Genomic DNA, 12852 nt, shown 5'->3' on the forward strand with positions numbered 1-12852 from the left:
TAACTATTGTAACAACAGGGTCAAGCCCAGTAGCGTAAACATTTAATTAGGATTGTATATTTATTGTGGATTGGTCTAGAAAAAGACAAAACTAGAAACTGATTAAACAAATTTAAAAATTGAAAATATGAATATGTACACTGAAATCCAATCTCACACAGTTGCATGGGTTAATCTAACAAACAGACAAAATGTTGTCTTAGGTTAAGATTTTTTGCTCTTGTTTTATGATAGTATACAAACCAGTACAAATTCAAATTCAGCTTTAAGAATCCATTCTCAAAATTGTTTCAAAATGTATATCATTACTATTTAGGATTGTTAATTTCGAAAAAATGGTTGTTCGATAAGTCTGTTGATAAGATTGAGCCGAAATGTCTAATATACAATGTGTAGCTTAGCAACAAAATCCTAGTATAAAACTATTACCTTAACTAATTAACCCTAGATCTGAATAATGGCTGCAGAGCACTGAGATAATGTTTCTCCTTTCTATATCAACAGTGTCTTAAATCACATTTTCATTTTAATGTCCATGTAAATACAATCATTGGTACAATAGTCGGCACTGAATAGTTTATTAGTGTGCATAAACCTAAGGCGTCCTCGCTGGCAGTTAGAGATCTCTCGTTCATAATAGCTCCTGGGGATGTTTTCACAATGAATCACGGTTTCGACAGGCTCGACAAATTCGCTCAGCACTTTTACCTTGCAAACCGCATTAAGCGGGAAAAACAGATCATTATCAAACTGCCCTGATTCAAGAATTACGAACAGCGATGCATAGGCCTGATCTTGTTCAATGTGACCCTTCTTTTCCAAAGACAGGTGAAGCTTGTATCCAGGGTAACCGGTATAAAATGAAGGACTTCGATACTTGTTTTCCCCAGGTACAACCTCGATTTTCCACTGCAATCGACCCTATAGCAGCAATCCTGTAGCTTTGATATTTTGAGTGACATCTCAAAATTTGTATCGATAGCGGTTCTGTAAAGATAAACATTGTAGGCTAAATAAGTGTTATTAAATATGCAGATTCAGACACTTGAGCTACAGAATCCAATCCAAATAAATTACCATAGTTATCCTATTGGAGGGAGCTGCACTAAGAATTTTTTTCCAATTTAACGTTGTTTAACAGTGTAATACATTTAATTTAAATAGGTTTTTAACCCGCCTATAATCTATGAAAATACCTGGGAAAAGACCTTCTGCATTTATTAGAGCAAGGGCGCTGTTGGTAAAAATATAGCAACAATGCTTGATAATTTCATTAATAAAACTAAAAATTGTTGATCGAAGCATCGCATTGAAAACTGTTTTATCCATTTTACTCAGCAAAATTAAGCTTCTATAATATCATTACCTGCAGATGGACTTCATACGGTTCTTCAGGTCCTCGATAGTTTGGTCTTGCATGCTTACATGCTTTTCCAGGAGTTTGATATGCCTACTGGCCGACTGTGTGTCATGTTCAAATATGTTCATTCGTTTCTCCTGTGGAGAAAAGACTTCAAATAGAAATTTGTTAACATGTTTGACTGTTATTCCAGTACTTCTGTCAAGTATTGGTAATTGTTTGTTTTTTCAGTATTTATATAATTACTCTCTATAAATTAATGGTGATAATAAACTATTTATGTGGCACATTTATATAATATCATGCTTTTAAAATTATAAAACAAATATATGCAGCATCTTTGCTTACAAAAAATGGCTATATCATTACATCAGACTGGAAAATCTTGGGAATATCCAAATAAACTTCTTCTCTCAAAGTGTGGACAATTTTAATTTTATGGTGTTTTCTAAGTTGTCCATAAGGACTCTGCTACCTTTAAAACCTAAGATAACTAGCGATTAACATTTGTCCTCTTCTAAGGAGCCTGACTTCTTAAAAGCAGGCAAATACTTGTATTCTTAAACAACATTTGAACTTGCCTTTTGGAGTCCTATACCACAAATCCTTCAAAACCACTTGTATTTATAGAGTTAAAGTTGGAAATTAGGAGTTTGCTACCTTAAAATTCTTCACCTACCTTGACCTTGCAGCCATACTTCCAGAACTGACAATTAACAATGGCATGAGCGCAGTCGTTGTCAAGGTGACACTGTATACGACCCCGCATGATCCCCGCTCGACCGCACTGCGTACAATTCAATGGCAGCTTGTCACACTCCAATAACTGGTGACGCTACAAATAAGTTAACTTATTTAGATCATGTATGAATTTGAAATTGCATTGAACTAATAAATTAAGCATGATGAAATCTACTCAATTGAATGTGCACTATAAGGTCAACTTTGGATAAAAGTTTATTTCCAGTGGCCAAAAGTCAATGAAAATATCCCAATTTATTTTTATGACATCTTAAGTAAAACAATCTTCAGTCCTAAAGTAAAAGGCAAATGACATTGTCAGTCATTTACAAATGAAATATCACCTACTGTGATTTCACTGTATGGCATCTGATCACTGCAATGTGTACATATGGTGGGACGCTTGTCGCACGTCTCCTTGTGCAGATCTATGTCCCTCCGCAGCAAGCGTCCTCGGGAACAGCCAAACTCACACTCTATCTCAATGTAGTCACAACCTTCAAGGTGGGTCTGAAATTAATTATTAAATGCATCAATTCTATAAGCATCCACAGAACAACAGATGTCACAGAAATGTGACAAATGCCCTAAAATTGACCTATTTGGAGTGATAACCCTGTATAATATGAAGGTAATAGGAATAGAGGAGTGTTACTGACAAAAACATCATGGACTTTTTCATTTATGTAAGTATATCAAATATATGGACAAAGTCATATTCTGTGATTAAGTTACAGATGAGACACATTAATTACATGACAACACTTTTTTTGACCACTAAGTGTGACCTTAGCCTTTTAAAATAAGAGCAAGATTTGCACACACCAAATTCCAATGCTGCTCTACAATTCTGTAAGTTTGATCAACATCTGATTAAAAGTGACAGAGTTTCAACAACAACACAACTTATTTCTATGAAATCCATAACAGGCTCTACTGACCTTGACCATTGCATTGACAGCAATAACGCTATGTGCAAGACACCTTCATATTCAATTTTGATTGAAAATGACCAAGTAACAGCTGAGACACAAATTATCACATGTACTATAAAAGATCTAGGGCTCAATTGACCTTTATATGTGACCTTGATCTTTGATGTGTGAGCATAAATGCTATGTGCGACACACCTTCCAATGCTGCAGTATATATCTGTAAAGTTTAATCGAAATTGGAACAAAGTTGAATAAGTTTATTTCATTTAATGCATGTGTCCATCAACATATGCAACTGCGAGTCGATGCCATGGCTTGTCCATTTTTTTTACACTGCTTTGTTATTGACAAACCTCGAGATTTCTCAATTCCCCTACCCAGGGGCATCCTTCAGCCACCTGGTTACACTTGACCGGCAACGACAGAATCTCTCGTTGTATGGCAATGTCAGGAAACATCTGTTCAAAGATAGAGGTACGGTAAAACATTTAAGGAATTCAAAACTATGCCGAAATGTAGAAAAGGTAAATTATACATAAATCAATAATTATAGGGGTTTATGAAAAATCAGACAATTCAAATTGAAAAAAAAATATAGCTTATCTTCAGTAAGACTGAGAACAATGTTTTTAATTTTGTATAAAACTTTTACATGGATAGTTTGCAGACCTTTTTTCTAAAGACACGTAAATATACATACTGGTAGTTGAACAAGTTTTTTTACCTACCTCATCATCAAAGTCAAAGTAGGTGTTGTCAACTGGACATTTGCAGAGGGGATTGCCACTACAAAAAATCATCATAGTAATACATAGATTTTATTTGTATTTTGACAATATTATCATGCACTATTTAAAGGATTTATGGACTTTGTCAACGTTTTAAAAGGTTAGACATTTAAAAAATCTCAAGAAATTAAATACTTGGTTCAAACTTTTAATGTTACAAAATGGAAATATTCTGAGAGCTTTATTGTAAATTACAATTAATGAAATGAAAAAACTGCTAGTAGCAGGTTTGAAAATAACTAAGCTACAAAGCATTTTCTGTAACATTTTTACAGAGCTAACAAACACTACTAAAAGCTACTAAGAACCACTTAAAGCCACTAGGAGCTACTTCATAAGAACTACTTTTAGATCGCTACTAAGAGCTACTTAAAAGACACTAAAAGAACTACAAAGAGGCACTTAAAGCTACTCAGAAATACTGAAATCCACTAAGAACTATCAAGAGCAACTCAAAGCCACTAAAAGCTACTACATATGTAAGAACTGCTAAAAGATACTAAAATCTACTAAGAGATTATTTAAAGCACTATGAAATGTTATAATGTAATAAAATAAATGATTTTGACTATATTTAAAAGTCAGAGGAAGCTAAGAACTTTTAAGAGCATACTTAAAACTACAAAAGGTACTAAGAACTACTAAGAGCTACTGAAAGTCATCTAAAGTTACAAAGAACTACCAAGAGCTACTGAAAGTCCCTAAGAGCAACTAAGAATTACATAGAGCTACACAGAATAACCGAAAGCCATTTAAAGCTACTTACTCAATAACTACTTAGAGGTTCGTAGAACTTAACTAAGAGCTACTTAAAGCCACTTAGATCCTAAGAACTACAAAGAGCTACTAAGAACTACTTAAAACTACTAAAAGCTACTGTCAGCTACAAAGAGCTACTCAAGCTACTAATAACTACAAAATGGTACTTATATTATAGCTAATTTTAACAACTATAAGCCACTTTAAGCTACTAAGAACTGCTAAGAGCTACTTAAGGCCATTCAGAACTACTAAGAGCTACTGAAAGCCACTTAAAACTAATAAGAACATTAGCTCTACTAACAACCACTGAGCTACTAAGAACTTCTAAGGGTTACTTAAAATAACTACGAAATGTCATAATGTAATAAGATTGATGATTTTGACAATATTTCAAAGTCAGAAAGAAAGCTCATTTTCAAATTGTTGCATGTATATTAATTGAAGGAAAATTGTTATTTAGGAGGGAAATGTCCATGAGAATCTTTTGGTTCCGATTTAATTCTGATTTCACGCTGTAAGACTGTAATTCACATACAGTGAAATTCAAGATTATTGTCAAAATGCATTCCAATTTGTCCACTTGGTTGATTTCAAAATAAATGATATCCATTATATTTAACCAGTGATTTTAAGTAGCTGTTATTCCTTCTTTGCAACTCTCTCACTCACAGTGATTCTTAATAGTTTTATTGACATTTTAAAAGTCCATGTGGTTGATCTTGTAAAGAATTGGCCATGATGGAACTCGAACTTACCCAGCAACTTTAAGGATGCAAACCCTGCAGAATCGATGACCACAAGATGTCTGCACGGCATCCCGCATCACGACGAGGCATATTGGACATAGATACTTCCTGTCTGCTTCCCCATCAAATATTGCTGCGTAACCTAGTACACCATCAGTGTCAGACTGAGAGCTGGCCATCATAAACTCAGTGGCTATAATCTACTACCCTGAAAACAAACGCTTAAATTAATAATCAATTAATTGTCTATCTCCCAAAAAGAGCAAAATTGCGAGTTAATTAGTATATACCCAAAGAGGCTTGAGAAGGATAACTGTCATAATGGTCTCCCTATTTTGAGCAGAGGGAGAAGTTATCCTTTTTGAAACACATGTAGTCACCATTATTTGTGTCACACTTCTACATGCTATATTATTCTCTCTGAACTAATTCGTCCAAACCCGAGTTGCTTAAGTATTCTCCTGAATTCAGTTAAAAAATATCATTATATTCAATTAATAGTGAGGTAATACTTGCTAATATGAAGTCATTAATGTCACCAAAAGGAAAAATTTAATGGGTATTACAATTACAGGAAATGGCAAGTGACACTTATGTTTAATAAATTATCTCTCACTACTTAGCTTGTTAGGTGCTACATGCCAATAGGTGTGACAAACAACAGAACATAAAGAACTGGGACAATTAATAGCTAATTACATTAAAATTGTACATAGATTAGATTTTATGATACATTCGTATATCATCGGCCTTAGCATGATTTTCAGCCAATGAAATCACATATTGGTCTTTAGTAATAACCATCGTTTTACAACTTAACATGATGTGTTATTATTTGATTCCATGCCAGGTGAAAATAGGGTGTAATCTAAGTCAACATATAGTGTAAAATCTTAATGACTAAAACCTTAAAGAGCCTGGCTCATGTTTTTGAAATCTTTGGTAAAAGATGCTTACCGTAAAAAATCATTTCTGCATACCACCGCATTAACTAATGCAGTCTTCTAAGACGCGAAGACAGCACCATTTTTCTAAAAACAACAACATGCAATGCCAAACTTCTAGCTTAATTTCTAATTACCTCTCGTGCACAACCTGTCAAATTTGCCGCGAAACCGTTCCACATTATGCACAGACTGTTGCGCTTTCATTCTGAAATATTCCGATTTATAGTGGAAAAGGCTGAATATTCATATACCCGTCAAGATGACCCCCGCCAAATGTCAAAACAGTCCAAAGTAATTCTGTTATTACTGCGAAAAACTCATCATACAGTGGACGAAATGCAAAAGAACTAATCTAGTAAGGGAAAATAACCTAACTGGTAACATTTTGGTATTGGTTTTAAAGACTTTGCTCTTGAAAATTCTACAAAATTGATTTTAAAATCCATAGTATAGTAGTGTTTCGGATACATTGTCCGAATCGATTATGTCACATTGTTTGTAACTAAGTCTGTAATATGTGATTTGAGTTAATGGATGTTTTTGAATTTAATGTTTATTCTTATTTAAATTGGTTTTGGTCTATCGATTTGCAGGACAACCAGGAGACTGTATATGTGTACTGGGATTAATAAACTATTGGCCCAAGCTGTGTACACATATAATGAAATTTGTATGAGAATTTCACTGTGTGATTTGCTGTGAACAATACTCAGGGTTCCATGATTTTCCTGCCCGCCATGGAGACTATTTCCCAACCAGAGAGACCCCATACAAGTCACATCCACTCTTGTCGTGAGACGGCACAAAGGGGCCGACCAGACCCTACCTTCAAGTACAGTGTGCCTGGGGGACGTAGACTATGGAATCAAATGTTAATAGGTTTTGTTTGCGCTGCCTGTCTCGGGATGATAATGTTGATTCTCGGAAGTGTCTTCATTGGCAATGCGATTAAGGGAAATACTTCTATAACTGTGATGCTGTGTGTTCTTGGAATGGGTAAGTTAAAAATGATAGTTACGTTTCGAGTTACCTGACCGACCATGTTTTTTTTTGCTGTGGAATTTTTTTTATAGTGATGACAACAATATTTTCAAAATTCTGTACCATACTGTTGCTTAGCAACGAGGACTTCCGTTTCAAGTTTAAATGGCATCGCAATTCAATTCAAACTGCGTGCTGCCATCAAGAAGCTTAACGTTTACTTAAGCTTATTCCACACAGCAAGACCATCTGCAACATTTTTTCCGATGTGCATAATCAGGACACATCAGGATTTAAAGCACAATGCCTGCTGGACCCCCCCCCCATTTTGGGCATTGTACTTGATTAGCTTTCAGATTTTTGACCTGGGCCTATAAGGAAAACAATGTTAATAAAGTGAACATTAGTGGTCTTATGCACCATTCAATAGTAACCACGGCCCCCCAGGTCCTGGGGTATACCGGGTATAGCCGGGGAAATGGGCCGTGTTTTTACCTTCCAGGTAAAGTGCCGGGTGAATGCGGTAGTTTGTCTTCGGGCCAAAAATAGTAGGGAATGGGTCTTACCTAGGGTCCTTGGGGTGCGGAGGCATATAGCGGGGATTTTACCAATAGTTCTCTCCCACAGGGAGGGGATTTTATCCAGCTTTGCTGGACCGAAAGTCCCCGCTACTCCCTGGACCTGGGGGGCCGTAGTTATAATAGACTGGTGCATTATTAAATATTAGAATTAATTATAATAAAATAAACATTTTCATCCAACACATTAATTAGATTATATGTTATTTTTCATATTGATTATGTTTTGTGTTTCTTGAATAGCCTTCAAATATCGGTTTCTCCATGATTTCAGTATGTGGCATGATTATCCTGGTTGGAACAGCAATACTGGGCCGTATGTTACTGACACGAAAACTGCGGACTGCAGATGACGGCGCCACACAGCACAGACCAGAGGCCTGTCTTCATACCTGTTCCAGTAAGATGATACTTGTTTTCATTCATTAACAAGATTAGTAAGGGGTGGGAACGGGAGGGGAGCCTTAGGTCTTTTTTAAAGAATACAGACATGAATTATTCATTTTCAAGCAATCTTAATGCTTACATTCAGTCCAATTATGACAAACTTTAACCAATAACAAGCTTTCTATTATATATTCTTGATCTGAAGATTTAAGCATTTGCCATTTTGTGGAACCAAATTTGATTTGTATGCCTGTGTTCTGGAGTATGCCTAGGTACACCCTGGAAGACTGATTTGAGAAACTTAGCAGTGAATTTATCAGTATTGCTAATTATTTTTCTGATGCGTTATGCAGAAACATTTAGACATAAAAGCTTAGAAAAGATAACTTGTTTGTTTGATTTTGTTGATTTTTCAATCATTCTTTTGAAATATTTAATGTTACAGTCATCTACACTCCATCACAAGACCAGCTAAATGGGACTGTATACCAAGACCCGCCTCCGGCATATGAGATGGTCATCTTCCCGTTACATCAGGCCCCCACTTTGGATGATGGTCACTTTGCGGGCAGTATAGAGGTCAATGAGGGGTCACAGAGGCTTGTCCATCCTGTGATGATCAGTCCACCAAAATATTCCATAGCTGCAGCACCATTGCCAGAATATGGCGACCCTGTATGAGTCAGCGTAGGATTCTTTTATTGAATTTTTTTTTAAGTGTTTCTGATTATTTTTGTGTGTTTTATGAGATTTAAAGTTGTAATTCTGAAATTAATTTGTTCACCGTTTGTTTAAAGAAAAATACTTTTGATTTTGAGAACTTGTAATGCATTTTTATTAATGTTTTTATGAATATTAGCTGGTGTGTTTTTCAAAGAAACTATTTAAAGGAAACTTAAAGGGCCATAATTCATGACTTTAAAAAAGGATGAGCTAAGCGCCTTTTTTACTCAAATCCGATGCGCATTGGTGTTTGCTTCTTATGTATTAAGATAATTGAAACAAATAAAATGATTGCTAATCTACCCCTATGCCAAAATGCTTTGAAAAGGTGATTTGAGTAAGTCATTAATGTGGAGTATATGTTTAAAATAATGTTAAAGTGTAGTGTGATGAATGTTCTCACAAACTTTGAGGTCGTAGTGATAGCTTTAATCTTTTTATGTATCCGATAAAAGGAAAACTTTGCTGAAACACAATTCTTAAGTCATCACCATATGCAGCTTGAATTATGCATAAAGGTATATCGGTTATTGGACTTGAATATTATAGTGCTGTTCTCAGCGTTGTGATTCATGTGATATTGATTATTCACTGTGCCAGTTCAGATATGTGTTTTAACTTGTAAAAAAGCCATGTCTGTGTTAGGTTGTGTAAGCAAGTCGCTGTATTGGTGTGTTATTTTACTTGTATACAAGCAATGTCTGTGTTACATTGTGTAAAGCATGTCGTGGTATTGGTGTGTCTTTTTGTAATTGTGTAAAATTTAATTTATTGTTGTAACGCCAAATAGCTTTATTATTTATTAGGAAAGCATGTCAAACGTTTTGTGACAGACCTGGTGTCACCGTCAACATTGTGAAATGTTGTGCAAATACTTGAACTTTGACAATTACTCAAATAGTTCAAGATATTCAAATGAAACTGGGTACAAATGTTTCTGAAGACAATACACACACATGTACACCAAGGTCCAAAACTCTGACTTTAAAAAGTGTTGAGTTACACCCCTTTTATGACTGAGGACAGAACAACAAATAAGTGTTGGAATTTGCTTCACATCGCTCTTGTTCTTTGTAAAGTTTACAAGCTTGTAATAGTCTGTATTATTTTGCAGGAAGGAAGTTACTATATTAGGTTAGTTTAAGCCTAATTTATATCATGGAAATATGTCAGGGCTGATCAAATTCAGGATGAATTGTGAAATCAGGATTAAGAGCATTCTATTTTAGACCATCATACATTTGTTTGTTTGCTTGACATAACAAAGTATGTTGAAAGTACTTCCCTATAAATGGCTTAGAAAACAAAACAAGAATTTTTATCAGAAGTCAGGTATGTGTATCATAACAAGAAATATTAGCCCAATGAGCTATTTTCCATCATAAATAACAAACATACATAACATATCAAACTTAAAGAGCTGGTGCCCTGGAAATAAAAGTATGATATAGTCATTAATCATCAATTCCCATAGGGGTCTAAACATTTTTTAAGTTTTCAACTCCTCCTACTCGTAAATTTTCACGATTTGGATATTCGGTTTGTTGTCATCCCTGAGCATTGAAACAGCACATACATGTAGTATACATGGGTTTCTAGCTAGAGAGTTATGGAAGGGTGTTTTTTTTGGTAGCACCCTTCTGCCTTTATGAATACCATCATATGCATTCTCCTGTCTTCATAGAATTAAATGCTTAAGATAATCAAATATTTCTTTTGTTCTGATTAAAACTTACGATTATAAATACATACAATGTTTGGCAGTATAAAGTTATAAACCTAATATTACTTCAATCAAACATAATTCCTCACATTTTCTTCAAATTCATAATGTTCAAATTCTATTCAGCCCAATGCTTGGTTCCCATTTGACCCTTAACGTATCTCTTCTGCAGCAGGTGCCCTTTTAAAACCTAGCTAAAACCCTATTTTTATTCATATAGTATGGTAAGGATTGAGAAAATGCCTCAGAGCTAATATATTATTAGCTTTCTTATTCGTTACTTTGGTGTGTGTTGTTTTTGTGAGTACAGTCGAACCCTGCTGGCTCGATTTCCTTGTTGGCTCGAACTGGATGTAACGGACCGATGTTTTAAAACTGAAGGTAAGCATTCCCGCTTGGCTTGAATTTTTTCGAGGCTCGAGGTATTTTCGCCAGTTCCTGGGAGTTTGAGCCAACGAGGTTTGACTGTATAACATTTAAGTTGTTTGTTGCTTGATTTATTGTTATTGCTTTAAATAGCTTGATCTATTGTATGATTCTATTTTTATTTTTGTTTAATACATGTATGTGCAATTTAAGTGCCCAGATATAACTACTATACAATGTACATGTGCATGCAAAAATTTATAATTTCACTGCGGTGAAAGTCTTGTGATAAAAATAATTTCATGATGTCAATTGGTGACATCATTTCAGAAATGTTCAACCTGACACAATGAATGATACACAGCCTTTATTAAGCAATCAAAAGCAAAAATAATGGCAGTAAAAATAACATGATATTTCACCGAAAAGTTGGAAAATGCATAAAGTAATAATTCCCTGGTTGTTTTTGACCTGTTTTATGCTTTTTCTTTCACTCAGAATGCGCTTCCAGCATTAGTTCTAGAAGTGCTGACATGAATGTTGATTCAAGTGTAGTTTGTCCTTTTTTGTTTTCTGAGTGTTCTATCTGTATTGTTATTATTAATGTACTGTACGACTATTATATAACACTGCGTCACATGTACCTTCTGATATTACCTGTCCATTATATAAGTATATTGTCTCTTCTTATAAAAAACTGGTAAGTAATGAAATGATTTCTGCATTTATATGTGTAAGGGTAATGATTTATTTTGTAATTGTGAATATGTAATTTCTTAAAAACATTAGCCTGTGTGTTTTGAATATTTTTAAGTCAATGTTGATTCTGAAATTGTTGGATATATTATTTATCTCTCTTTTGCAACATCAAATGCAGATTTATTGCTGTTTTATTATTGTCCTCCTCGTTTGTTATATTTCGTATACATTGTACATGTATTTGAGAACAAATAAAATGATTATGTTTATGAAATGACTGTTCTTGTAATGTGTAGCTAGTTTATTGCAATTTAAGCAGTAACTGGTAATGCTCATGTATAGTGTTAAAAGACCATGCCCAAATTCCTTAAAATAACGTTAGCATAATAGGTCAAGGTATCATTAAGCTTTATTTCATAATGGATTTAAAATAGTGTTTAAGAAATTTTGCCATTCCCCATTTAGTCTGTGTTGAGTCTAGAGTTTCACTAGATTTTCTCTAGATTTTTTTTTATATTCTAGAGTTTCACTAGATTTTCTCTAGTTTTTTTATTTTTTTCACTAGATTTTCTCTAGATTTTTTTATATTCTAGAGTTTCACTAGATTTTCTCTAGATTTTTTTTATATTCTAGAGTTTCACTAGATTTTTTTTATATTCTGAGTTTCACTAGATTTTCTCTAGATTTTTTTATATTCTGAGTTTCACTAGATTTTCTCTAGATTTTTTTATATTCTAGAGTTTCACTAGATTTTCTCTAGATTTTTTTAAAAAACAGAATTGTAATTGTATTTAGCGCATTTTGGAATGGCCCCAAAAACACTGAGAATCTGGTGTTCTTTTTGTGAAAAACATGGAAATAGACATGTTTTATGTGGTAAAATAGCGTTAAACGTCAAAAAAATACACTCATCTCAAATCTCGGGCTCCAAGTTTGGTGATAAGTGGTTGTACGTTTAACCAAATTTAGGGAGCGGGCTCTGTAAATATAGCTTTTGCCAATTCAAGGGTTATAACTCTGCAGTGACAAAGGTGACTGTGACTCTTGTTTTAGTTTATTATCACATTGAACACAAAATGTTCTATATCTGACGCCTGTAATTTTTTGGTGCAATTT

The 12852-nt window shown here is 34.3% G+C and overlaps 2 protein-coding genes across 3 annotated transcripts; one reads left to right on the forward strand and one right to left on the reverse strand.

Annotated features, from left to right (window-relative positions):
• Nucleotides 1-513: 513 nt before the first annotated feature.
• LOC128213804 (TNF receptor-associated factor 6-like) lies at nucleotides 514-5511 on the reverse strand. The gene is made up of 8 exons (XM_052919864.1): nucleotides 5342-5511; nucleotides 3765-3822; nucleotides 3390-3494; nucleotides 2450-2611; nucleotides 2040-2195; nucleotides 1367-1497; nucleotides 957-987; nucleotides 514-921 (listed from the first exon to the last, which is right to left on the reverse strand). Exons 1-8 carry the CDS (start codon nucleotides 5509-5511, stop codon nucleotides 514-516), a joined length of 1221 nt encoding a protein of 406 aa, XP_052775824.1.
• A 1034-nt stretch (nucleotides 5512-6545) lies between these two features.
• Nucleotides 6546-11988, forward strand: LOC128245104 (uncharacterized). Of its 2 annotated transcripts, none has more exons than XM_052963337.1 (4): nucleotides 6546-6634; nucleotides 6873-7275; nucleotides 8113-8238; nucleotides 8671-11988. In XM_052963337.1, exons 2-4 carry the CDS (start codon nucleotides 6999-7001, stop codon nucleotides 8904-8906), a joined length of 639 nt encoding a protein of 212 aa, XP_052819297.1. In that variant the 5' UTR covers nucleotides 6546-6634; nucleotides 6873-6998; the 3' UTR covers nucleotides 8907-11988. The 2 variants fall into 2 exon arrangements, with proteins under 2 accessions (XP_052819297.1, XP_052819305.1); XM_052963345.1 differs by having other exon boundaries at nucleotides 6548-6656.
• Nucleotides 11989-12852: the final 864 nt, after the last annotated feature.

Source organism: Mya arenaria, chromosome 2 (genome assembly GCF_026914265.1).
Source record: "Mya arenaria isolate MELC-2E11 chromosome 2, ASM2691426v1".
NCBI lineage: Eukaryota > Metazoa > Mollusca > Bivalvia > Myida > Myidae > Mya > Mya arenaria.

Excerpts from the sequence above, each read along its gene's own strand:
- LOC128213804 (XM_052919864.1), bottom strand. The coding sequence starts at position 5,511 with ATGGCCAGCTCTCAGTCTGACACTGATGGTGTACTAGGTTACGCAGCA. Across the intron at positions 3,495-3,764 it reads ACTTTGACTTTGATGATGAG|ATGTTTCCTGACATTGCCAT; the intron begins GTAGGTAAAAAA and ends ATCTTTGAACAG. Across the intron at positions 2,612-3,389 it reads GGGAATTGAGAAATCTCGAG|ACCCACCTTGAAGGTTGTGA; the intron begins GTTTGTCAATAA and ends AATTAATTTCAG.
- LOC128245104 (XM_052963337.1), top strand. The coding sequence starts at position 6,999 with ATGATTTTCCTGCCCGCCATGGAGACTATTTCCCAACCAGAGAGACCC. Across the intron at positions 7,276-8,112 it reads GCTGTGTGTTCTTGGAATGG|TATGTGGCATGATTATCCTG; the intron begins GTAAGTTAAAAA and ends CCATGATTTCAG. Across the intron at positions 8,239-8,670 it reads CTGTCTTCATACCTGTTCCA|TCATCTACACTCCATCACAA; the intron begins GTAAGATGATAC and ends TTAATGTTACAG.